The sequence below is a fragment of the Poromitra crassiceps genome, assembly GCF_964638095.1.
Source record: "Poromitra crassiceps genome assembly, chromosome: 1".
NCBI lineage: Eukaryota > Metazoa > Chordata > Actinopteri > Beryciformes > Melamphaidae > Poromitra > Poromitra crassiceps.
In genome coordinates, this window is record NC_139623.1 from 101,309,333 (window position 1) to 101,336,483 (window position 27,151).

General features: G+C 43.7%; 1 protein-coding gene across 1 annotated transcript in view; it reads left to right on the forward strand.

Moving 5' to 3' along the window:
- LOC310772366 (proprotein convertase subtilisin/kexin type 4-like) overlaps positions 1–27,151 on the forward strand; it is a gene marked incomplete at both ends in the record, with an annotated part of 388,877 nt that overhangs the window by 270,274 nt on the left and 91,452 nt on the right. The window contains one exon of the mRNA XM_083632151.1: positions 25,253–25,366. Within this exon, the coding sequence (XP_083488277.1) occupies positions 25,253–25,366 (114 nt within the window). The remainder of the gene's footprint in view (positions 1–25,252; positions 25,367–27,151) is intronic.

Below are 27,151 nucleotides of genomic sequence, written 5' to 3' on the forward strand. Positions count from 1 at the left end.
AAGCCTGACTTTATCATGCTGATATTCCCTCAGTCATCCTGCACTAAAGCCTGACTTTATCATGCTGATATTCCCTCAGTCATCCTGCACTAAAGCCTGACTTTATCACGCTGATATTCCCTCAGTCATCCTGCACTAAAGCCTGACTTTATCACGCTGATATTCCCTCAGTCATCCTGCACTAAAGCCTGACTTTATCACGCTGATATTCCCTCAGTCATCCTGCACTAAAGCCTGACTTTATCACGCTGATATTCCCTCAGTCATCCTGCACTAAAGCTTGACTTTATCACGCTGATATTCCCTCAGTCATCCTGCACTAAAGCCTGACTTTATCACGCTGATATTCCCTCAGTCATCCTGCACTAAAGCCTGACTTTATCACGCTGATATTCCCTCAGTCATCCTGCACTAAAGCCTGACTTTATCACGCTGATATTCCCTCAGTCATCCTGCACTAAAGCCTGACTTTATCACGCTGATATTCCCTCAGTCATCCTGCACTAAAGCCTGACTTTATCACGCTGATATTCCCTCAGTCATCCTGCACTAAAGCCTGACTTTATCATGCTGATATTCCCTCAGTCATCCTGCACTAAAGCCTGACTTTATCATGCTGATATTCCCTCAGTCATCCTGCACTAAAGCCTGACTTTATCATGCTGATATTCCCTCAGTCATCCTGCACTAAAGCCTGACTTTATCATGCTGATATTCCCTCAGTCATCCTCCACTAAAGCCTGACTTTATCATGCTGATATTCCCTCAGTCATCCTGCACTAAAGCCTGACTTTATCATGCTGATATTCCCTCAGTCATCCTGCACTAAAGCCTGACTTTATCATGCTGATATTCCCTCAGTCATCCTGCACTAAAGCCTGACTTTATCACGCTGATATTCCCTCAGTCATCCTGCACTAAAGCTTGACTTTATCACGCTGATATTCCCTCAGTCATCCTGCACTAAAGCCTGCCTTTATCATGCTGATATTCCCTCAGTCATCCTGCACTAAAGCCTGACTTTATCACGCTGATATTCCCTCAGTCATCCTGCACTAAAGCCTGACTTTATCACGCTGATATTCCCTCAGTCATCCTGCACTAAAGCCTGACTTTATCATGCTGATATTCCCTCAGTCATCCTGCACTAAAGCCTGACTTTATCATGCTGATATTCCCTCAGTCATCCTGCACTAAAGGCTGACTTTATCACGCTGATATTCCCTCAGTCATCCTGCACTAAAGCCTGACTTTATCATGCTGATATTCCCTCAGTCATCCTGCACTAAAGCCTGACTTTATCATGCTGATATTCCCTCAGTCATCCTGCACTAAAGCCTGACTTTATCACGCTGATATTCCCTCAGTCATCCTGCACTAAAGCCTGACTTTATCACGCTGATATTCCCTCAGTCATCCTGCACTAAAGCCTGACTTTATCACGCTGATATTCCCTCAGTCATCCTGCACTAAAGCCTGACTTTATCACGCTGATATTCCCTCAGTCATCCTGCACTAAAGCCTGACTTTATCACGCTGATATTCCCTCAGTCATCCTGCACTAAAGCTTGACTTTATCACGCTGATATTCCCTCAGTCATCCTGCACTAAAGCCTGACTTTATCATGCTGATATTCCCTCAGTCATCCTGCACTAAAGCCTGACTTTATCACGCTGATATTCCCTCAGTCATCCTGCACTAAAGCCTGACTTTATCACGCTGATATTCCCTCAGTCATCCTGCACTAAAGCCTGACTTTATCATGCTGATATTCCCTCAGTCATCCTGCACTAAAGCCTGACTTTATCACGCTGATATTCCCTCAGTCATCCTGCACTAAAGCCTGACTTTATCACGCTGATATTCCCTCAGTCATCCTGCACTAAAGCCTGACTTTATCACACTGATATTCCCTCAGACATCCTGCACTAAAGCCTGACTTTATCATGCTGATATTCCCTCAGTCATCCTGCACTAAAGCCTGACTTTATCACGCTGATATTCCCTCAGTCATCCTGCCCTAAAGCCTGACTTTATCATGCTGATATTCCCTCAGTCATCCTGCACTAAAGCCTGACTTTATCACGCTGATATTCCCTCAGTCATCCTGCACTAAAGCCTGACTTTATCACACTGATATTCCCTCAGTCATCCTGCACTAAAGCCTGACTTTATCATGCTGATATTCCCTCAGTCATCCTGCACTAAAGCCTGACTTTATCACGCTGATATTCCCTCAGTCATCCTGCACTAAAGCCTGACTTTATCATGCTGATATTCCCTCAGTCATCCTGCACTAAAGCCTGACTTTATCATGCTGATATTCCCTCAGACATCCTGCACTAAAGCCTGACTTTATCATGCTGATATTCCCTCAGTCATCCTGCACTAAAGCTTGACTTTATCACGCTGATATTCCCTCAGTCATCCTGCACTAAAGCCTGACTTTATCACGCTGATATTCCCTCAGACATCCTGCACTAAAGCCTGACTTTATCACACTGATATTCCCTCAGTCATCCTGCACTAAAGCTTGACTTTATCACGCTGATATTCCCTCAGTCATCCTGCACTAAAGCCTGACTTTATCATGCTGATATTCCCTCAGTCATCCTGCACTAAAGCCTGACTTTATCATGCTGATATTCCCTCAGTCATCCTGCACTAAAGCCTGACTTTATCACACTGATATTCCCTCAGTCATCCTGCACTAAAGCTTGACTTTATCACGCTGATATTCCCTCAGTCATCCTGCACTAAAGCCTGACTTTATCACGCTGATATTCCCTCAGTCATCCTGCACTAAAGCCTGACTTTATCACGCTGATATTCCCTCAGTCATCCTGCACTAAAGCCTGACTTTATCACGCTGATATTCCCTCAGTCATCCTGCACTAAAGCCTGACTTTATCATGCTGATATTCCCTCAGTCATCCTGCACTAAAGCCTGACTTTATCATGCTGATATTCCCTCAGTCATCCTGCACTAAAGCCTGACTTTATCACGCTGATATTCCCTCAGTCATCCTGCACTAAAGCCTGACTTTATCATGCTGATATTCCCTCAGTCATCCTGCACTAAAGCCTGACTTTATCACGCTGATATTCCCTCAGTCATCCTGCACTAAAGCCTGACTTTATCACGCTGATATTCCCTCAGTCATCCTGCACTAAAGCCTGACTTTATCACACTGATATTCCCTCAGACATCCTGCACTAAAGCCTGACTTTATCATGCTGATATTCCCTCAGTCATCCTGCACTAAAGCCTGACTTTATCACACTGATATTCCCTCAGTCATCCTGCCCTAAAGCCTGACTTTATCATGCTGATATTCCCTCAGTCATCCTGCACTAAAGCCTGACTTTATCACGCTGATATTCCCTCAGTCATCCTGCACTAAAGCCTGACTTTATCACACTGATATTCCCTCAGTCATCCTGCACTAAAGCCTGACTTTATCATGCTGATATTCCCTCAGTCATCCTGCACTAAAGCCTGACTTTATCACGCTGATATTCCCTCAGTCATCCTGCACTAAAGCCTGACTTTATCATGCTGATATTCCCTCAGTCATCCTGCACTAAAGCCTGACTTTATCATGCTGATATTCCCTCAGACATCCTGCACTAAAGCCTGACTTTATCATGCTGATATTCCCTCAGTCATCCTGCACTAAAGCTTGACTTTATCACGCTGATATTCCCTCAGTCATCCTGCACTAAAGCCTGACTTTATCACACTGATATTCCCTCAGTCATCCTGCACTAAAGCCTGACTTTATCATGCTGATATTCCCTCAGTCATCCTGCACTAAAGCCTGACTTTATCACGCTGATATTCCCTCAGTCATCCTGCACTAAAGCCTGACTTTATCACGCTGATATTCCCTCAGTCATCCTGCACTAAAGCCTGACTTTATCACGCTGATATTCCCTCAGTCATCCTGCACTAAAGCCTGACTTTATCACGCTGATATTCCCTCAGTCATCCTGCACTAAAGCCTGACTTTATCACGCTGATATTCCCTCAGTCATCCTGCACTAAAGCCTGACTTTATCACACTGATATTCCCTCAGTCATCCTGCACTAAAGCCTGACTTTATCACGCTGATATTCCCTCAGTCATCCTGCACTAAAGCCTGACTTTATCACGCTGATATTCCCTCAGTCATCCTGCACTAAAGCCTGACTTTATCACACTGATATTCCCTCAGTCATCCTGCACTAAAGCCTGACTTTATCACACTGATATTCCCTCAGTCATCCTGCACTAAAGCCTGACTTTATCACGCTGATATTCCCTCAGTCATCCTGCACTAAAGCCTGACTTTATCACACTGATATTCCCTCAGTCATCCTGCACTAAAGCCTGACTTTATCACGCTGATATTCCCTCAGTCATCCTGCACTAAAGCCTGACTTTATCACACTGATATTCCCTCAGTCATCCTGCACTAAAGCCTGACTTTATCACGCTGATATTCCCTCAGTCATCCTGCACTAAAGCCTGACTTTATCACGCTGATATTCCCTCAGTCATCCTGCACTAAAGCCTGACTTTATCACGCTGATATTCCCTCAGACATCCTGCACTAAAGCCTGACTTTATCACGCTGATATTCCCTCAGTCATCCTGCACTAAAGCCTGACTTTATCACACTGATATTCCCTCAGTCATCCTGCACTAAAGCCTGACTTTATCACGCTGATATTCCCTCAGTCATCCTGCACTAAAGCCTGACTTTATCACGCTGATATTCCCTCAGTCATCCTGCACTAAAGCCTGACTTTATCACACTGATATTCCCTCAGTCATCCTGCACTAAAGCCTGACTTTATCATGCTGATATTCCCTCAGACATCCTGCACTAAAGCCTGACTTTATCACGCTGATATTCCCTCAGTCATCCTGCACTAAAGCCTGACTTTATCACACTGATATTCCCTCAGTCATCCTGCACTAAATCCTGACTTTATCATGCTGATATTCCCTCAGTCATCCTGCACTAAAGCCTGACTTTATCACGCTGATATTCCCTCAGTCATCCTGCACTAAAGCCTGACTTTATCACGCTGATATTCCCTCAGTCATCCTGCACTAAAGCCTGACTTTATCACGCTGATATTCCCTCAGTCATCCTGCACTAAAGCCTGACTTTATCATGCTGATATTCCCTCAGTCATCCTGCACTAAAGCCTGACTTTATCACGCTGATATTCCCTCAGTCATCCTGCACTAAAGCCTGACTTTATCACGCTGATATTCCCTCAGTCATCCTGCACTAAAGCCTGACTTTATCATGCTGATATTCCCTCAGTCATCCTGCACTAAAGCCTGACTTTATCACGCTGATATTCCCTCAGTCATCCTGCACTAAAGCCTGACTTTATCACGCTGATATTCCCTCAGTCATCCTGCACTAAAGCCTGACTTTATCACGCTGATATTCCCTCAGTCATCCTGCACTAAAGCCTGACTTTATCATGCTGATATTCCCTCAGTCATCCTGCACTAAAGCCTGACTTTATCACGATGATATTCCCTCAGACATCCTGCACTAAAGCCTGACTTTATCACGCTGATATTCCCTCAGTCATCCTGCACTAAAGCCTGACTTTATCACGCTGATATTCCCTCAGTCATCCTGCACTAAAGCCTGACTTTATCATGCTGATATTCCCTCAGTCATCCTGCACTAAAGCCTGACTTTATCATGCTGATATTCCCTCAGTCATCCTGCACTAAAGCCTGACTTTATCATGCTGATATTCCCTCAGTCATCCTGCACTAAAGCCTGACTTTATCATGCTGATATTCCCTCAATCATCCTGCACTAAAAAGAGATCTGGGCATCCTGAGCTGAACTAAAGTCATCATCAGAATGAATGTAAGATCACTACAGCTTCAGTCTCTCTGGGTACAGCTGTATAGCTATAGGGTATAGCTGGATACAGTACAGTAGGGATTAACCAATACGGCATTTTGAAAGCTGATACCAATTCTGATGCTTTTGTATTGAAGCTGCTGATAGCCAGAATGTTGGGCCAATAATATTCAATATTCAATATTTTTAAATTTGACATTTTTCAAGCTAAAAAAATAAAATCTGGTCAAAATGTCTTATTAGAAATTATAATCCATTCGGGTTTGGGCCTTCCTATAGACAGCCAGTAGAATTTATGGTAATGCTTTATATTAAGGTTATATTAATAATCGTTAATTGATAGGTAATAAGGCCATTATAAGTCCTTATAAGGGTATTATTAACACAAATATATGTTAATAAGACTATATAAGTCTTGAGCAAACCTGATGAAGCTGCTACAACGAAACGCGTCGTTTGCTGAATAAATCTCAGTTAAATCCTGACTTCAGTGTGCGGTGGTACCTTCTTTTGTTTTAAGACTATATAAGTGTTAATAATAGCATCATGAGGGTACGGTGGTGCAGTGGTAAGCGCTGTCGCCTCACAGCTCAAAGGTCCTGGGTTCGATTCCCACCTGGGACGCTGTGAACCCTGAAGGAATGCGTGCCCGTCCGCATGTCCTCGAGTGCCCACCGCCCGGGTGGGGTCGTCAAAAGGGCCTTTCTGTGTGGAGTTTGCATGTTCTCCCCGTGCCTCCCGGGGGTTTCCTTCATATAGGAACCCCCTTCACCAAAACATGCAATATCCTGGTTGCTAATGTGGTTCCTCCTCTGGTCATTAAGGGCACCTGTTCAGAGGGGGGGGAACTGGTCGAAATAGCGTGAACCTCCCACGTGCTATGTCCTATCGGTGAAGCTTCCTCTGTCAGGTGAAAAGAAGCGGCTGGCCCATGTCTCGGAGGAAGCATGGAGCCAGTTTCGGCTCTCCCCAGATCGGCAGAGGGTGGAGTAGCAACCAGGATAAATAAATTAAATTAGCACTAATGGGGGATAAAAATGGGATAGAAAATCGGGGGGGGGGGGGGGGGGGGGAAATTATAATAATAATAGCATCATAAACTTGTTTATTGGTAGCTTATCCACCTTATTTCTAGCTGCCATGATGCCTTATGGGTGCTTCTTCCGGTGTAATCCTCCCACCCCCTCCCCCGTTACGTTGCTGACAGCTTGACACATGTCTGTAAACGATGTTTCAAAGCTGCAGGCGAACGGAGCGAATCAGGTCCAGCTTGGCAAAAATCCCGTCGATAAATATCCAAAGTTGCTCAAAGAGCAACAGAAATAGCAGATGTGATAGATTAAATTATTACATTCCCTCAAATAAGTCGTCAAACCAGCCTTATTTATTGTGACAAACAACTCCCCCCCCCCCCTCCTCCCAGTGTTGGAGTTTTAACGACTCGTTAAAACTCCAACACTGGGAGGGGGGGGTTTAACGTGACTAGATTGTTGCAGCTTGCGCATTTCCTCGTTAATAAGGAGGAAATGCGCAAGCTGCAACAATCAAGTCACGTTAAACCGGACATTGTACCCATAATTATTTTACAGCGGGGCATTCAAAAATAAGGTGGATAAGACATTTCTAAGCACTTTATAAGCTTCGTTACTAGCCTTTTGTTGCTTTATTAAGGTTAATAAAAAGATTATTATTCATTTATTAGCCATTAACTAAGCACTTATAACAGTTAACTATGCTTTTTGCAGGTACCAGATCTAAAGCGAGAACAGTGCCTTATTAAGGTTAAGAAATCCTTTATTATGCACTTATTAACAGTTAACTATGGGTTTCACAGCTCTCCTATCGGGAATGAGCACTACATGTTGTCAAGGTTGATAAAATGTGAATAAGAAAATACAAATATGTTTTAGTGGTGAAGCACAAAACACATGACATGAGAGACTTTTATAGAGACAGTTGGTCTGTGTGGGAACGCCCACAAAATGTTACGGCTGGCGCGCGAGTGGGGTAAAACGCAGAACACACACTAGAGCAGAACACAAGACGTCTGTTCAGATGTGCGTTTACTGCGGGGTTAAATCCCTGATCGTGTCTGTCTGGGCTGGGCCAGCAGCTAAATGCTAAGTATGCTATATGGAGAGAACAGGGGGATTTACCCCACCCTGACCACGCCCCCAGCCAGCTAACCCAGCGTCTATGACGAGACATCGCCTCAACCTATGTAACCCTGCATGGAACCAACTATAAGGTAATCAACTTTAACAAACACCTTACTAGTTCATTGGGAGTTTATGTTTTGACTGATAAAAAAAAAGTTTACCTGGAAACGCTCTAAACCAGCATTTTTGGGGTTAATGTCTTTGGGCACGGAGTGCAGTGTGTGTTTCAGCTGGACAAGAGACGCGGCAGACAGAGCAATAACAGAGATGCAGAGACAGAAAGTGAAGGGTGATATGGAGAATTTCTGTGTTTGATTTCAGACATAAACATGTCATTTGTTTTCTTGGATTGTCTGCACGATAGTCTGTGAGAAGAATGACAAGCTGCATGTTGTGAAGAACATGAGGAATTTCCACACAAAGTTTGTAGACTGTATTCATGTTGTGTGCTAACGCTAATTGCTATAGCTTGAAAGCGATTTTGTGCAACTTACTTTCAAAATGTAATATACTACATATTACTAGTTACTTTCATTTGAAAGTAATAAGTTACTTTACAATATAACTGTCTATGTAGTAACTCGTTACTTATTACACTACTTTTGCATTGCTTTCTCCAAAATAACTGCAGTAGCAGAATGACATTGCCACCCTGGAACCATCCCGGGAAAGAAATTATACTGTCTGAAGTCAACTGTCCAAAATTCTAAATGTTATCTTTTTCCTTTGTTATGCTCATCTATAGTGGTTATTTGCATAAAAACACACAATTTGATTAGGAAATGATTATATCTTTATTTAAATATGTGCTTTGATGAAAAAAATTTAAATTTGTAACTTGTGTTACTTGACAAAGTAACTGGTATAATATTACTGAAATCCCATTGTAATGTTATATTACTGAGTTACTGCTAAAAGTAATATATTACTTTTGTAATGAGTTACCCGCAACACTGCTTGAAAGACAGTCTAGAGTCCATCCATGATCAGTTAACAGACTTTTTCTAGCCATGGTTTAACTTCATCAGTTGGACGTTCGAGAGGCAGCCTACTGTTTTTGACTTGGAAACACAGAGAGGATAGCACTTTGAGCAACCTAGGCTTCACTCAAAGTTCCTCTGGCAACATTGGATGGGAAGACCATGCCGGCAGGTGTTATGCCTGCCAATTCTGCATCCCTGCCCGGAATTGCATCCCCACTCCCCGCCATATTTTTCGTCTGTTTTGACTTAAAAACGGGGGTGCAAATCTCAGCAGGTACAAACCACCAAGATTTGCATCCCCCTCCATAAGCCAGGAGAGACCCCAGGCCTCGAGGTCACCTGTACCCGGATTTTAAGCACCAAAGTTGGTCTCCATGAGCCAGAGAGATCCCCAGGCCTGGAGGTCACCTCAACATGGATTTTAAGCATCAAAATCGGCCCTTCATGAGCCAGGACAGATCCCCTGGCCCGGAGATCATGTCTACCCAAGCGTTTATATCATTTTTAAAAAGTGACATTGCCGCATAAATTATGCTGACCTGCTCATAAACACATGCCTGTGACTGCAGTTGTGAGAGACAAGACACAAACATTGGATAAGGTACCACACTTTTGTTTTGCTCATCAGAGAACGAAGGTGCCATTTGGTTTTGGGCCACATAGTGCGGTATGGCATGTACTCCCGTAGGATTTTTTTTGCTAAAATTGTTTTTTGTTTGTTTGCCGTTTTGGCTTTTATAGGGACCAAACTGTCAGAAAATGATGATGGCGTTCAAATTTTCAGACCCCTCCCTCACTTCCTGGGGGGTCACTTCAGTTTTGTCCCTCTCAAAACTATTCTTGCACCTATTTCTGCGATTTGCTAACCAATTTATTTAAATAACTGGTAATAAGTGCATAATAAAGGATTTATTAACCTTAATAAGGCACTGTTCTCGCTTTAGATCCGGTACCTAATAAAAGCATAATAAATCCATAATAAAGGATGTATTAACCTTAATAAGGCACTGTTCTCGCTTTAGATCCGGTCCCTACAAAAAGCATAGTTAACTGTTAATAAGTGCATAGTTAACTTCTAATAAATTAATAATAAACTATTTATTAACCTTAATAAAGCAACAAAAGGCTGGTAAATGTGCAATTATAAATGTCTAATAAGCTACCAATAAAGATGTTTATGATGCTATTATTAACACTTATATAGTCTTATTCAATTATAATAATGTTAATAAGCACTTTATAAGCACTTATAAGAGACTTATTACCTATTAATTCATGCTTATTAATAGAACCTTAATATGAAGCATTACAGAATGTATCCATTATTCAACAAATATGTAATCAAACAAAATGCATAACATTCATCATCTCAGAGGTGGACAACACTGACTGAACCATATCTGATTTTTAATAAAAGGCAAATATCAGCAAAATGATGCACTTCATCCCTAGTATACATATCGCACCTTTTCCTTTCTTCCTTTGTAACGCCATTTATAAGACGTGTACACAAATTCCATGCGATATATGTAAACAGTGATGTGTTTTTTCCTCCCTAGAGAATGTCATTTTGGATGATTGTTTATGAGGACGTATCTTGAGCTTGGTGTTTCTAAATGATTGGGAGCTGACAGTGTTCTCCTGCGGGTCCTGAGCCCTCTTTCTTTCTTCACCCCTCCATCTTTCTGTCCTCTCAATCGCTCATCTCTCTCTCTTTCTCTCTCTCTCTCTCTCTCTCTCTCCCTCCCCTGGGCTGGACACTTTGTCCTTGCTCTCCCTCTCCTCCTCGTCCTCCTCCTCCCCCTCTCTGCCCAGGCCCAGTGTGAGTGATAAATTATTCGTGGGCATGCTCCGAGGGCCCAGGGCTGCTCATTCCTGCACACAGAGGACTCGCATTGATCCGGCCTGTGGTTCAACTTAATTGGAAACCCAGTTACACCGGCTACAGACACACTCCGACACGCACAAACACAGCACACGCACACACACACACATGCACACACGCACAAACACAGCACACACACACGCACGCACGCACGCACGCACACACACACACACACACACACACACACACACACACACACACACACACACACACATGCAAAAACACAGCACACACACACACACACACACACACACACAGCATGCACCAATGTGCACTTCCAAGCCCCGCCGTCTACCATATAGCCGCATTAACTACACACACACATACATACATTTATACCAATAATACACCCGAGTATAGGCGCACGGATGTTACAAATACCAACATAATGACACAACAGACAGTGGACGCAGTCCCTAGATGCATTCACACATGCAGCATTACAGGAAGTACATCTGCCTCAGTGTCAGCCATACAAGTTATATGGCATAGCATTGCTCATATCATTATATACTGTAGAGAAATACATCATACACTGCCTTGTGCACATGCACACAAAGGGCTTCACATGTTAGAACACACACCTTGAGATACACACACACACACACACACACACACACACACACACAACCACACATATAGTAGATACATACATGTATGTACATACATGTTTGTATGTATGTACATACATCATGCATACATAGATACATACATATATGCATGCATGCATGTACTGTATGTACATACATACATACATACATACAACATGCACGCACGCACCCGCGTGCACACGCATGCACAAACACAAACACAAACACAACCCTGTATACTGTAGCTTAGTGAGGATATTCATTGATATAATGCATTCCCTAGCCCCTTAACCATCACAACTAAATGCCCAACTCTAACCTAAACCCAATTCTAACCTAACCCTTAAAACCAAGTCGTAACCTTCAAACAGCCCTTTAAGTTGTGTGAGAAAGTGAGGACCGGCCAAAATATACTCACTTTCCTCAAATGCCCTCACTTCCCAGGTATAAAACACAAATTGGTCCTCGCTAGGATAGCTATACGAGAACACACTCGCACACCGACACCAAAAAAAACCAACCTCAGAAACTCACACACATTCATCTGCCTCTCACGCAAGGACAAGCAGGTAGACACAAACTTCTACACACACACACACACACACACACACACACACACACACACACACACACACACACACACACGTTATAGCCGCTAAGCCTGCATTCTAAGCAGCACTAAAGAGGAGTAACAGTCCACAGTGGAGCAATATGGAGGCACAGGCTTATCGATTGGGCTGAGACACTGACTATCATACAGCTAATAGATGACGCATCAGACACATCGCAGCGGCCCAGTCAATGAGGCCTGATCCTATTAGCTGGGGATTTGTAAACAGTTGTGTGCTCACTGTGACGGCTGCTGGCCTGCTTTGTGAGGCTTGGCGAGGCTCTGAGGGCTGTAAGGGTCTGGAGGAGGCAGATATATTGTTATGTGGAGGCCATCGCATGCATTGCAAGCATGCACAGAACTCTTTTTCACAACTTGTGCCCATCGTTGCTGTCTGCACACAGTCAGCCTAGCTGGAGATGTCAGCACTCATTCTCCTCCCCTCAGAAGAAGCCATTTGCTGCCATTCATTCTTGTACAGTACGAAGAACAACTTAACCTGAAGGTTTTGTCAAAGTTTCAGTTTTATTGGGCCTGAGTTGAGAGTTGTCTTATTAGCGCTGTGTTATGTTCCACTCTGCTTCCTGTCAATCACCTGACACCTATAGGGATGAGTACCGTTCACATTTGAACCGATACCGGTACAATACCGGTACCTGGAATTCGGTACGGTACCCAAAACGGTACCTTTTTCGGTACTTTACACACTCTAATAACAAAAGAAATTACAGTTGTAAAAAAAAAAAAGGCCAAACTTCTCAATTTCAACATTGTTCTTTATTTAGAAAATTATTTATTTAGCACCAGACAAAATAAAACTCCTCCCTCCCTCCCTCCAGCAAGGTTAGTTTAGAGGGGTTGGGGAAATGGGGGGAATACTACTTAGGGGCTACTGATGTCGGTGACCTAGCAATGAAAGCAAGAGTGCAACGTTAAATAACACGTCTCACGGTTGGTGACACGAGCTGATGATAATTATTATATAACGTTAACAACACTAGTTACGCTCCTAAACATGCTAAGCTATAAAGCTAACTCAGCCAAAACAGTGAAAAGCCCTGTTATCTAACAACAACAGCAATGGCAGTGAAACAACTTATCCAGCTAACGCTAGCTAATTAAATAACGTTACCTGATGTTGTAGAAGTCGATGCCTCTCTCAAGTTCAATCATCATCGTCCTCCAAGACTTCAGCTAACGTTACAGCTGAGGAGGTGCTGCTAACCTTAGCTGCGGTGCGGTGTCTGCTTCATTCTCAGGCTATCGAACAACGTTACAGTCTTCAGCATTTAGCTATCTTGTGTTTGACCATGCTTCCTCAAGTTTGAAGTGTTTCCCTGGCCAGCTTTGCAATTCACATCGCAAATGTTGCAACCGGCATTGTCTGAGTCTATCTTGGTAAAGTGTAGCCACACTTTGGACCGCTTTCGGCTGGTACTGTTTGTTGATGTTTGCTTTCAGGCAGAGTGACGTACTGACGTAACTCGCTCTCGCGTGTTGCCTTAAGGTTCCTGTCGGATTTCTATTTTACCCAATCTTTTTCTATTACTCAGATGCGTTCAAGTACCGAAATTTGGTACCGTTTGTTTTTATGTGAACTGGTACTCGGTAGTACCGACGTCATTCGGTCGGTACCAGTACAAGTACCGAGTTCGGTATCCCTACTGACACCCACAGGAGGAAATGGAAGTCTCCGTCGGGAAATAATCCCTCACAAACATGTCACCTTACAAACCTTATTGTCACACCCATGTCTTTTTATTTATGGCATCTTTGTTAATTTAAAGCTAGGTTTGACACTGTAAAGTTTGTATATTGAATGCAACAAAAAAACAAGAAAATGTTAGAAGGGTCTAATTTAAAACAGCGTGAATTGAAAAATGATGGGAAGTGCAGACAGAAGTAAATGGGGTATAGCAGCAAGTCCTCAAAAAAGGCTTTAGTTTTTGAGATACCCCTACCCGAGGTAGAACAAATGACAACAATGATTTTTCTTATCTTTAGGGTCTCCCATTAATGAAATTGATTGTTGTCAAAAAAAAATTGGGGGAAAAGATGTTTTTTTGGCTGTTCTTTAGAACTACCCCAATCCCTGAAAAAGAGCCAAATTAGGCCAGTCCGAATAGGGGAAAGGTGACAAAAAAGCCAATAACTTGAGAATGCTCACTCTTTTCCTCATCAGATTTGCTGAGGTATGAACCAGGTGGCTGCCCTACATCACCAAATAGTCAAAAAATTATTTACCTAAAAAGATAATGAATTATAGTTCTGTAAATATAGCTTTAGTTTAGGCGGAAATTGTAATTTGTGGTGATAGGAACATAGGACTCCATCACTTTTCTCTCATTTATCAGAAAAACTGAAATCCCTGAAAAATATACCATTACGGCGTTGTCTAGGGTGCTATTGAACACTGACCAGTAGCTGTATGGAGATATCTGGTACAGTTGTATTGCAAATGAGATTTCTTTAGACATAGGCCTACTACCTCTTCTCTGAAACATTCAAATTAGGTCACTGGCATAATAGTCTATACGTTAAGAATGCTCACTCTGATGGTCATCATATTTGGAGAGGGAAATACCAGGTGGCCTACCAGACCCTACCAGATTATTGTGCCAGTGTTTGGGAGTCTGGGGCACATTCACAAGCTTATACTACATGGACTGCAATTGTAAGGATTGCAAAATACTGATGCAAACAAAACTGTCTAAATATTGTTCAGTCTGGAGGCAGCCTGTCTATCTGGAGACGATCATGTTTAATATACTGCATCCTTAGTATCATTGTCCATTTGTCAGATTAAGCTATCACAATGTTACATTCTTTCCTCTTCTGTGTATCATATTGTAAGCTTTTTCTGAAGTATTTGTATCTTTCATTGTTGCTGCGCATAAGATGTTGGAAGGCCAACAGAGAAGCACTGGCACTTTCCACTCTCTCCACAGTTTGGATCTTTGCAATACAAGTGAGTAATGTCTCTCACTTCTGTAGGTGCTGGGGGGTTTCCTAAATAGGACTGGTTGGCTCCATCTCTGGCAATCCATCCCTTGACGATAGGACTCCATAACAGGGGTTTGGGCATGTGACTATGAAACCATATCAGTGTCTGATACATTGCTCTTGCTGTCTACCAGCATGTCATGCACTCACTGGCTGTGACACCAAGTAGTTTGTACAGAATAGGAAAGACAACAGCATTCACCAAACTCAAGACCCAGCTTTACGGAAAAAATAAAAAGGAAAATGGACTGATGTGCACAAACTTGTATGAACTGAGGTTCATAATTGCATCAACAACATACGCAGCCTCTGCAAATTTGCCACCAACAGGGGATGCATTTGCACAACATGTGCAAAGAGCAATGTATCAGACAGCGAAATGGTGTCACAGTCACATGCCCAAACCAATGTTATGGAGTCCTATCGGCAAGGGATGGATTGTCAGAGATGGAGCCATTAAACCAGTCCTATTTAGGAAACCCCCAGCACCTACAGAAGTGAGAGACATTACTCACTTGTATTGCAAAGATCCAAACTGTTAAAAGAGTGGAAAGTGCCAGTGCCTCTCTGTTGGCCTCCCCTGTACGGAGTTCTGCACCTGCTGTGCAGAATGTCAAAATGTGTCCCCAAACATCTGAGGAACCTGACATTTGACATTCTAGTATCTATATACCGTACTTGACCTCTCACTGAAACACATCTTATGTACGCGCAGCAACAATGAAACATCCAATTACTTTGGAAAAAGCTTACAATATGATACACAGAAGAGGATTTTTTTTTACATTGTGATAGCTTAATCTGACAAATGGACAATGATACTAAGGATATATTAAACATGATTGTCTCCAGATAGACAGGCTGCCTACAGACTGAGCAATATTTAGACAGTTTGTTTGCATCAGTCTTTTGCAAGCCTTACAATTGCAGTCCATGGAGTATAAGCTTGTGAGTGTGCCCCAGACTCCCAAACACTGGCACAATAATCTGGTAGGGTCATAATACGTTCAACAAAGGGCTGATACTGTATTTCATATTTGGATATTTGGACTTTGGCTGTGAAACAAGTGTCCATATGCCAGGTCAAATGAGCAGTATTTTGTTTTCTAGTCTGTTCTCCTGTTTTTGTTCATGAAATGAAATGAAGCACTGAGATTTGGGGCTACCATAAAACAAATGTATTATGATTATTATTATACTTGTATTATTCCATCATGTCAAGACAGGAGATACTACTGATTTATAGTTTGGATTAATGTTCCAGTTTCAATAAAACTTCCAATATTTACACCTTGTATTTCTATGTTTTAGAGGCTTGTAATTTAGATCAACTTTATTTTATTGGGTTCCCCACATTCTGACTATTTGGTGATGTAGTTCAGCCACCTGGTATTTCCCTCTCCAAATATGATGATCATCAGAGTGAGCATTCTTAACTTATAGGCCACAGTACCCATCTGACCTCAAACACTATACCGTCCCAACTCCAACATCCCCTTCATCTCCAAAACTCTTGAGAGGGTGGTTGCCGCCCAACTCCAGTCCCACCTCGACTCAAACAACCTCCACGAACCATTTCAATATGATTTCCGCCCTAATCACAGCACTGAAACAGCCCTGTTAAAAATAAATAATGACTTCCTCCGTGCAGCTGACTCTGGACTCCTCACCATCCTCATCCTCCTTGACCTCTCCACTGCTTTCGATACCATCTCCCACCCACTACTTGTGGAGCACCTGGCGAACATTGGAATCACTGGTGTTGCACTTTCCTGGTTTGCATCCTACCTCCCGACAGACAACAGTTTGTCCAACTAGGGAACCACTCGTCCGGGTGTTCTGCCATTTGACCCAGGGGTCAGTATTGGGTCCACTCCTATTCATCACCTACCTCCTTCCCCTGGGTAAAATCCTCCGACACTATGGTGTCCAGTTTCACTGCTACGCCGATGATACCCAGGTCTATATCTCCACCAAACCCACCACCACTCTTCCTCCCACCTCCCTCACTGCCTGCCTCCAGGACATCAGGAGCTGGATGAGCAGTAACTTCCTGAAGTTAAATGCCAGTAAAACCGAGGCCCTCCTCATCAGCTCCAAAAACATCCTCTCCAAAGCTCAAAACACCACTGCCCCAAACATCATCATTGACAGCTTCCCTGTTCCCTTCTCCACCGAAGTCAAGAGCCTCCGCGTCATTCTGGACAGCACCCTTTTCTTTGCACCCCACATAAAAACATCACCCGGTCTGCTTTCTTCCACATCCGCAACATCTCCAGACTCCGCCCATCCCTGTCCCAACACAGCACCAAAGTCCTCATCCTGATCCACGTTACATCCCAGATTAATTACTGCAGCTCTCTTCTCTCTGGCCTACCCACCAAATTGCTCAACAGACTCCAAATGCCTGGATCATCACCCACACTAAATCATCTGACCACCTCACCCCTGTCCTCATTCAACTCCACTGGCTTCCCATTCACTACCGGATTGACTTCAAAAACCTTCTGCTCACTTACAAAGCCCTACACAACCTAGCACCCACCTATCTCTCTGACCTCCTCCAGGAATACACCCCTTCCCGCTCCCTACGCTCTTCCTCAGCTGGCCTCCTGACTGTCCCGCCTCCCTCGCCTCAGTACCATGGGTGCTAGGGCCTTCAGCTGCTCTGCACCCAGACTCTGGAACTCGTTGCCATCACACATCCAACAGTCTGACTCCATCACCACATTCAAATCCCACCTCAAAACCCACCTGTTCAAATTGGCCTACTACCTTTAATCATATACAGTACTCAATCTGTTATTCGCCTGCTTGTCGTATTTTAATGATGCTGGTGTTTGCAATGCTTGTTTTTATGTATGATATTTTAGAATGTCATGTCTCTTTTATGCACTGTACAATGACCTTGGGTGTTTTGAAAGGTGTCACCAAATAAAATGTATTATTATTATGTTTACAGGACTATAATTCATTATCTTTTTAGGTAAATCATTTTTTGACTATTTGGTGATGTAGGGCAGCCACCTGGTTCATACCTCAGCAAATCTGACGAGGAAAAGAGTGAGCATTCCCAAGTTATAGGCTTTTATGCCACTTATTCCCCATTCAAAATAACATACAATAATTTGACTGTTTCAGTGAAGAGGTAGTAGGCCTATGTCTAAAGAAATCTCATTTGCAATAGAACTGTACCAGATATCTCCATACAACTACTGGTCAGTCTTCAATAGCACCCTAGACAATTCAGTAATGGTATATTTTTCAGGGATTTCAGTTTTTCTGATAAATGAGAGAAAAGTGATGGAGTCCTATGTTCCTATCACCACAAAGTACAATTTCCGCCTAAACTAAAGCTATATTTACAGGACTATAAGTCATTATCTTTTTAGGTAAATCATTTTTTGACTATTTGGTGATGTAGGGCAGCCACCTGGTTCATACCTCAGCAAATCTGATGAGGAAAAGAGTGAGCATTCTCAAGTTATTGGCTTTTTTGTCACCTTTCCCCTATTCGGACTGGCCTAATTTGGCTCTTTTTCAGGGATTGGGGTAGTTCTAAAGAATAGCCAAAAAAACATATTTTCCCCCAATTTTTTTTTTGACAACAATCAATTTCATTAATGGGAGACCCTAAAGATGAGAAAAATCATTGTTGTCATTTGTTCTACCTCGGGTAGGGGTATCTCAAAATCTGAGGGCCCATTCTGCTAGACTATAGAGGGACTGTATTGAACTCACTCAGTACTTGCGCCCACCCCAAATTCTGCCCACTGGCCATGTCTGAAAAACACTAGCCATATGTGTGAACAAGCAGGTGAAATTTCCATCTCTGTGGTCATGTTCAGCAGAACGGGGCTGTGCCTTTATGCAGCCAACAAACCAAAGACAACAAGAACAGAAAACACATACCCCAGCAAAAGCAATGACACAAACAGATAGTGCATGGAGAGAGGGGGAAAACAACTCTGTGGGAGAAACCTCAAGTTAACAGTTGAGTTCATCTTAAGTCCAGTAGCCTACATGAGCAATTGTTGTGTTCAGCCAGGACGTTTGTCTCATGGTTTCTCAGACTTTGCGTGGCCTAAACCTGTTCACACGTCCCTTTAGGGGCTTGTTCAGCAAAGAGGAGTCAGAACATTTGGGAGGAAGAGATAGCAGCAAACTGGCTTCCCAGCCAGCAGTGTGTTTTTAAGAGCAAAACGACTTTTCCAAAATAAATAGATCTGTGTCGCGGACTACTAGGAGAGAGAAAAGCCCACGGTTCAATAATTAATTCCCGAGTCGAGGGTTTTGGAGAGCCGCTGATTGGGCTGATTTTTTTTTATTCTGTTATGATACAAAGGAGGCCGTTTGAAGTAATTTGTCCCAGAGAGAGCAGCTTGAAATACCATACAAGCTTTGATTTAGCAAAGCAAATTTAATTTTGTTTGCTTTATGCAAACCAGCCGGGGCCGCGGGGCTTTCTCTGATTCCACTAGAGGGGTGATGGTGGTGGTGGTGGTGATGGAGGTGGGGGTGTGCACACAACACAACAAACTGCCTCTACTAATATATAATACACAACGCACACACACACACACACACACACACACACACACACACACACACACACACACACACACACACACACACACACACACACACACAGACACACACACACACACAGACACACACACACACACAGACACACACACTCACACACACACACACACACACACACACACACACACACACACACACGCAGTGAGAATCAACAGTTCAAAAGTACAAAGCCGAGCCTCCCTCCGACACACACACCCAAACACACTCCAATCCCTTTGAAATCAAATCTTAAAATAATTGTTTGTGCGTTCTCTTTCTGTTTCATTCTCTCCATCTATTATTAGTGTTTCTGGTATTATTCCTCTGCTGTTGTTTTAGCTGCCTGCTCTCGCTGCTTGCCAGGCTTTTGTTTTATGCGGCTAATGAAAGCCCCTCTCCTGGCTTTTGTTCTGCCTGGTTTGTCCCATACGTGAATGGAATGAATCTGTTTATATATCTGCCCCTGATATTTCCTGTCTAACATCCAGCGGCACAATAATGAAGAGGCTACTTGTGGTTTTTTGCAAGGGTTTCTACTCACGTCCTTGTGCACTGTGCAGCCAAGCCCTGCAGATATGCCCTAACATGAGGTTGAACCTTATAGCCTCAGCCCAAATATTCATATTACACATCTAAAGATACAGTAATTGCACCGCTGTCTTGAAAGGCAAGCCCCATAGACATATAGGCCTTCTGATATTCACCTTATGTAGCCCCGCCCACTTGACCCGTTTGTGTTATGACTTCCTGTTCAAAACACCGGCTGTTTTACCTGCTCAAACCAGAGATCGTCTCTCTGGTCAAAGCTAGTGACTCACTGGAAACAGGCTGCGGGGATCAACTCTGCCACAGGAAGTGTAAACACAATCGGTTCCGATTGTGTTTACACTTCCTGTTAGCCAGACTGTCTCTTCTATAAGGTGAATAAGTAGCAGTCATGGTAGCAGTTATTATAAAGATCAGCAGCACTTCCTTAATGGTGAGAGAGATTAGTCATAAACTGTATTGTACACCTGGTAATGCAACGGTAAATTCTCTGCCTACCAACATGAGGGTCGCAGGTTTGAGCCTCCGTGTTACCTCCTCCTTGATCGGGCGTCCATACTGCACATTGTCTGCTGGTGGGAAGCTGGATTAAGGGTACAGGTACGTATGTGTCCTGGTCGCTGCACTAGTGCCTCCTCTGGTTGGTCAGGGCGCCTGTTCGGGAGGGGGGGGACTAGCGGGAATGATGTGATCCTCCCACACATTACGTCCTCCCCGTGAAACTCCTTGCTGTCAGGTGCAAAGAAGTGGCTGGTGACTGTGCGCATGTATCGGAGGAAGCATGTGCTATTCTACAACTCTCCCCAGATCAGTAGAGGGGGTACAGCAACGACTGGGACAGCAGATCAGTAGAGGGGGTACAGCAACGACTGGGAAAGAAAGGACAGCCCATAGACAGTGAGGCAGTAGAGGCATTTGTATCAAGGAGAAAGGACAGCCCATAGACAGTGAGGCAGTAGAGGCATTTGTACTCAGAGAGCTGTTGAGAATGGCCAAGCCGTTTTCATAGACTGCATTCAAGTCATTTTCTTAGCGAGCAATAATGAGTGGATAAAGGAGAAAAACCCAATTTCCTTTATGCTTTTTATATCCTGAAAAAGCCCTCGTTGACGACCCTTTGGTCTTTTGTTATAGAAAACTGAGCTAATATCCTCCAGCTCTCTGCGCAGTTTAAAGGTCTTAATTGGATTCCATTAGTATATTGCTTGACATGACACTTGAGTCCGCTCTATTAGAATTCCCCTGCCTGGGATTAAAAAGAAGACTTTTTCTACATTCCACTCTCTAGGCTCTTTTGTTAAAGTCTCAAATATTCGTTGTTGGATTCACAGTTTTTCAGTGACACCATTATTAAAACTCTAAGCTTGACTTAAACAGATTATTTTATGTCTAGAGGACCCAGTAAAAGGTATGGCCATGTGTCATGGCGGCACAGGCTCAATTTATACATCAATGAACCTCAGCTTTAGTGTTCGCATTACATGCATGCCTGACAGAATGTGATGTAAGCCTCATGAAAATCAGAATCAGATCAGAATCAGAATCAGAATCAGAAAGACTTTAATGATCCCCGGGGGGAAATTGGAACAGGTTACAGTAGCTCGCACTCAGAACACAACTTAGCATAAAATAAACAGTAGTAAAATGCCATAAGTAAGCAAAAATAAAGCAAAAATAAAGTAGAGTAAGTATAAAGTAAGCAAAATAAGTAGAGTAAGTGATGTACATTACGTGTCAATTGCAGTTATTGCACACTGGACTTATATTAAGTCGGCTTGCCCCTTACATTACACGTGGCTCAGCCAGGCACAGTTAACCTATCGGCTGGCTCAGTCTCAGGGAGACTGAGAAAACAAAACTTCCGGCCTCTTCCAACATGTTTGGCTCCCTGCAGGACTCTTTTCAGAGCAGCATCCAGAGTTGAAGTGGTTCCTCTGTAGTTTGAGTTGTGTAGATTCTACATGACTCAAACCAGCCTTCCTCAGCCCGTGTTCTACAGTGTAGAGGAAGGCTGGTTTGAGTCATATAGAACATGGGCTGAGGAAGGCTGGTTTGAGTCATATAGAACATGGGCTGAGGAAGGCTGGTTTGAGTCATATAGAACACAGGCTGAGGAAGGCTGGTTTGTGTAGAACATGGGCTGAGGAAGGCTGGTTTGTGTAGAACATGGGCTGAGGAAGGCTGGTTTGAGTCATATAGAACACAGGCTGAGGAAGGCTGGTTTGAGTTATATAGAACACAGGCTGAGGAAGGCTGGTTTGAGTCATATAGAACACAGGCTGAGGAAGGCTGGTTTGAGTCATATAGAACATGGGCTGAGGAAGGCTGGTTTGTGTAGAACATGGGCTGAGGAAGGCTGGTTTGAGTCATATAGAACACAGGCTGAGGAAGGCTGGTTTGAGTTATATAGAACACAGGCTGAGGAAGGCTGGTTTGAGTCATATAGAACACAGGCTGAGGAAGGCTGGTTTGAGTCATATAGAACATGGGCTGAGGAAGGCTGGTTTGAGTCATATAGAACACAGGCTGAGGAAGGCTGGTTTGAGTCATATAGAACATGGGCTGAGGAAGGCTGGTTTGAGTCATATAGAACACAGGCTGAGGAAGGCTGGTTTGGGTCATATAGAACACAGGCTGAGGAAGGCTGGTTTGAGTCATATAGAACACAGGCTGAGGAAGGCTGGTTTGAGTCATATAGAACACAGGCTGAGGAAGGCTGGTTTGGGTCATATAGAACACAGGCTGAGGAAGGCTGGTTTGAGTCATATAGAACACAGGCTGAGGAAGGCTGGTTTGAGTCATATAGAACACAGGCTGAGGAAGGCTGGTTTGTGTAGAACATGGGCTGAGGAAGGCTGGTTTGTGTAGAACATGGGCTGAGGAAGGCTGGTTTGAGTCATATAGAACACAGGCTGAGGAAGGCTGGTTTGAGTCATATAGAACACAGGCTGAGGAAGGCTGGTTTGAGTCATATAGAACACAGGCTGAGGAAGGCTGGTTTGTGTAGAACATGGGCTGAGGAAGGTTGGTTTGAGTAGAACACAGGCTGAGGAAGGCTGGTTTGAGTAGAACATGGGCTGAGGAAGGCTGGTTTGAGTCATATAGAACACAGGCTGAGGAAGGCTGGTTTGAGTCATATAGTCATATATATACTCATTTCTGAAGAAGGTCCTTGTTGACCGAAACGTTAAAAATAAATCAACTGGGAGCAAGTCGAGCAGTGTGCGGACTCTATTTCTTTTTATTTGAGTCATATAGAACACAGGCTGAGGAAGGCTGGTTTGAGTCTAATGGCCCATTTCCACCGCTGGTATCAACGCGGCCCCGCCCAGCTCGTCTCGCTTTTTTGTCTCATTCCACCGATCAAAAACGTGGACAGCCCGGGTTGAGTCGGGGTTGAGTCGTGCTGCTTTTGGTCCCTGCTCTGTTGAGGTTCCCGCGCTGTGAACCCGGGTTCATACGGTGACGTGAAAACACTGCAGACGACTGATTGGTCAGGCAGAATCGTGTTTACTCTATCTACTGACTGAAGCTGCATACCAGTTTAGTGGGGCTTACCTTCTTCTGTTATGTTATTTCCATCAGTCTTTTGTGTTGCTGCCTTCGGCTCTGGTGAAATAAAAGCGATCTCCTTACTCAGCTTAACATGACGGTGGTTTTAAAAAAAATTGAGAGAAAAATTTTTTCGCTCCTCAGGAAGCCCTTTGTAGCTGTGTGCAGCGTCGGCTCCGTTAGGCCGCAGGCGGGGCTTTGGTGAAGCCGCGGTCTTGCCTGGTGAGAGGCTGCCGGGGTAGAGGCTTGAGGCTTCACTTCTCCCCGTAGCGCAACCCTCGTACCTCGCGCAGCGCATGCATGTGAGTTTGACTAACAACAAAGTGATATCAATTCTCCTGGCCGATTGTCACATTTGCCCATGTACACTGTAGGTCATTTAGAGGCACCAGTATTTCATAAACAGTTTAAAAGTTCTGTGTATGGATTTAATTTTAACGTTATATGTTATAGCCTACTTCGGTTATGGGCGGAGGGCAGATATGCGGTCGCTATGACGACCAGGTGTGGGCGGGGGTGGGTGGGGGCAGATCGAGCAGCGGTCGAAGCAAAACATCCATCGGGTCGAAACGAGTAGAGCCGAGTGGTGACGAGCTGTGCAGGGCTGTAAAATGTGGTGGAAATGAGCCAATATAGAACACAGGCTGAGGAAGGCTGGTTTGGGTCATATAGAACACAGGCTGAGGAAGGCTGGTTTGGGTCATATAGAACACAGGCTGAGGAAGGCTGGTTTGAGTCATATAGAACACAGGCTGAGGAAGGCTGGTTTGAGTCATATAGAACACAGGCTGAGGAAGGCTGGTTTGAGTCATATAGAACACAGGCTGAGGAAGGCTAGTTTGAGTCATATAGAACACAGGCTGAGGAAGGCTGGTTTGAGTTATATAGAACACAGGCTGAGGAAGGCTGGTTTGAGTTATATAGAACACAGGCTGAGGAAGGCTGGTTTGGGTCATATAGAACACAGGCTGAGGAAGGCTGGTTTGAGTCATATAGAACACAGGCTGAGGAAGGCTGGTTTGAGTTATATAGAACACAGGCTGAGGAAGGCTGGTTTGAGTTATATAGAACACAGGCTGAGGAAGGCTGGTTTGGGTCATATAGAACACAGGCTGAGGAAGGCTGGTTTGAGTCATATAGAACACAGGCTGAGGAAGGCTGGTTTGAGTTATATAGAACACAGGCTGAGGAAGGCTGGTTTGAGTCATATAGAACACAGGCTGAGGAAGGCTGGTTTGAGTCATATAGAACACAGGCTGAGGAAGGCTGGTTTGAGTTATATAGAACACAGGCTGAGGAAGGCTGGTTTGAGTCATATAGAACACAGGCTGAGGAAGGCTGGTTTGGGTCATATAGAACACAGGCTGAGGAAGGCTGGTTTGGGTCATATAGAACACAGGCTGAGGAAGGCCGTGTTTCATGATATTGTGTTTTGTGTCTCTGGCCTCAGTCCTGAGCTGACCTGGAGGGATGTTCAGCATCTGATCGCCAAGACGGCCAAGATCCCTGACCCCAATCAGCCTGGGTGGAGTCTCAACGCAGCAGGATACCATGTTCACCACAGGTACAACGGTTCACCATACACACCCCCAATAACATACATATTAGATAGATACATGGATTACATTTAATTGGATTGTAGTAAACTTATTACAAAGTGTTGGTAATTATAAACTGATTTTACTATAAAAACACACACACACACACACACACACACACACACACACACACACACACACACACACACACACACACACACACACACACACACACAGACACACACAGAAACCAGATTTCCTTGCAGACAGTTTTGAAGAATAGCTTGTTGAGAACCATTACCATGGTTATGGTAATGGTTCAAATAAAAACTAACGTAGCAATTCAGACAACCTTGCAGATAATAATTATCAAGCTAATGCTAAACATTTTAATCACACTCCACCAAATATACTAATTATGTTGTATGTATTTCTGTTTTTGTTTTCATGGGTGTAGACTGAAAATGTTTCTTAAATGTTTTATATCACAGACTTGCAATGATTTTGTCCCCATGTGGGAAAATTGTTGTTGTTGAATTAGTATTGAATTGTATACTGTAGCTGTCTACTCCGCGGTGGGGGAGAAAATAATGGTGAGAGCGATTATATTAGTCATAGCCTCCAACTGGAACCTTCTGATGGACCTTTTGAACCTCCTAAAGGACTCCTGGAGGTCCTTGCTCCTCACTTTGACAATCACTGCTACAGAAAACTGTTGAAACAGAATACATTGCTTGTTTACATTCATATTTTGAAGGCACAGTCATCTAAAAGTAACAGTAGATGGATTATGTTACTACAAGTTTACACTGTAAGTAAACAGCAATCTGCAGTGGATGATGTGGTTTAACTCATCTTTCCCTTGTTCACTAGTTGCCTCGTGCCCACACAGTACTGTATGTGCACACACCCACACACTCTAATAAACCGCTTCAACCGCAAAGAGCAGCAATCTGTTTTATGACAGTTGAGACAAGTGATCTTGTCCGGGGAGGAGTGTCATTGTAATCCTTTAATGTTATTATCACACCCCCGGCATGTCTGAGTATCCATACCTGTCCTGATTTATACAGAGCAGGATGGAGGAAATGGAGCTTCTCCCTCTCCCTGTTAATGTATGAAGCGTGAATCTGAGAGAGAGATGTTTCAAGTCCTGTTCTCCTCCAGACATCGTATAAACGCTTTTACAACGCTTTTACAACGCTTTTACAATGTCAGCCGGGCGATGACATAGCTGTAATCAGTCATAGCGTTTGTGATGCCTTTCCTCTGCTCCCTCCCTCTCTCTCTCTCTCTCTCTCTCTCTCTCTCTCTCTCTCTCTCTCTGTCTCTCTGTCTCCCTTCCTTCATCCTGGCTGTAACTCATTGTCCTCACCTCTCGTTCGACAGCACATGCACTTCTCGATCCCTTTTTTCTCCCGACCTTCCCCTTATTTTCCCTTTTCTGTGACTTATTCCCTCTCACTTGCTTTCCTGTTTCCCTCTTCCATTCGCAGTACGCCGTGTCGTCAAATAGATTGTAATTACTGTGTTGCTGTGAGAAGAATGGATTAATTAAAATATAATGATGCCGATCACACCAGCGGGCTTCTGTTGAAATCTGTCCATTTAGGGGAGGACTGAGGACTTGTAATGCCCTGATCATACTGCAGCGGCCACGCTAATGATGAAGAATGGTTTATTGCATGGGCGAGGACGGACGGAGTAGACAGCGCAATGAGCACGGGGTCACTTACCCTCGATGAGGTTGTTACAATACATTAAAGATCAGATATGATATCTCTAATGAGAGGATCCGTGTTCAGGAAAAT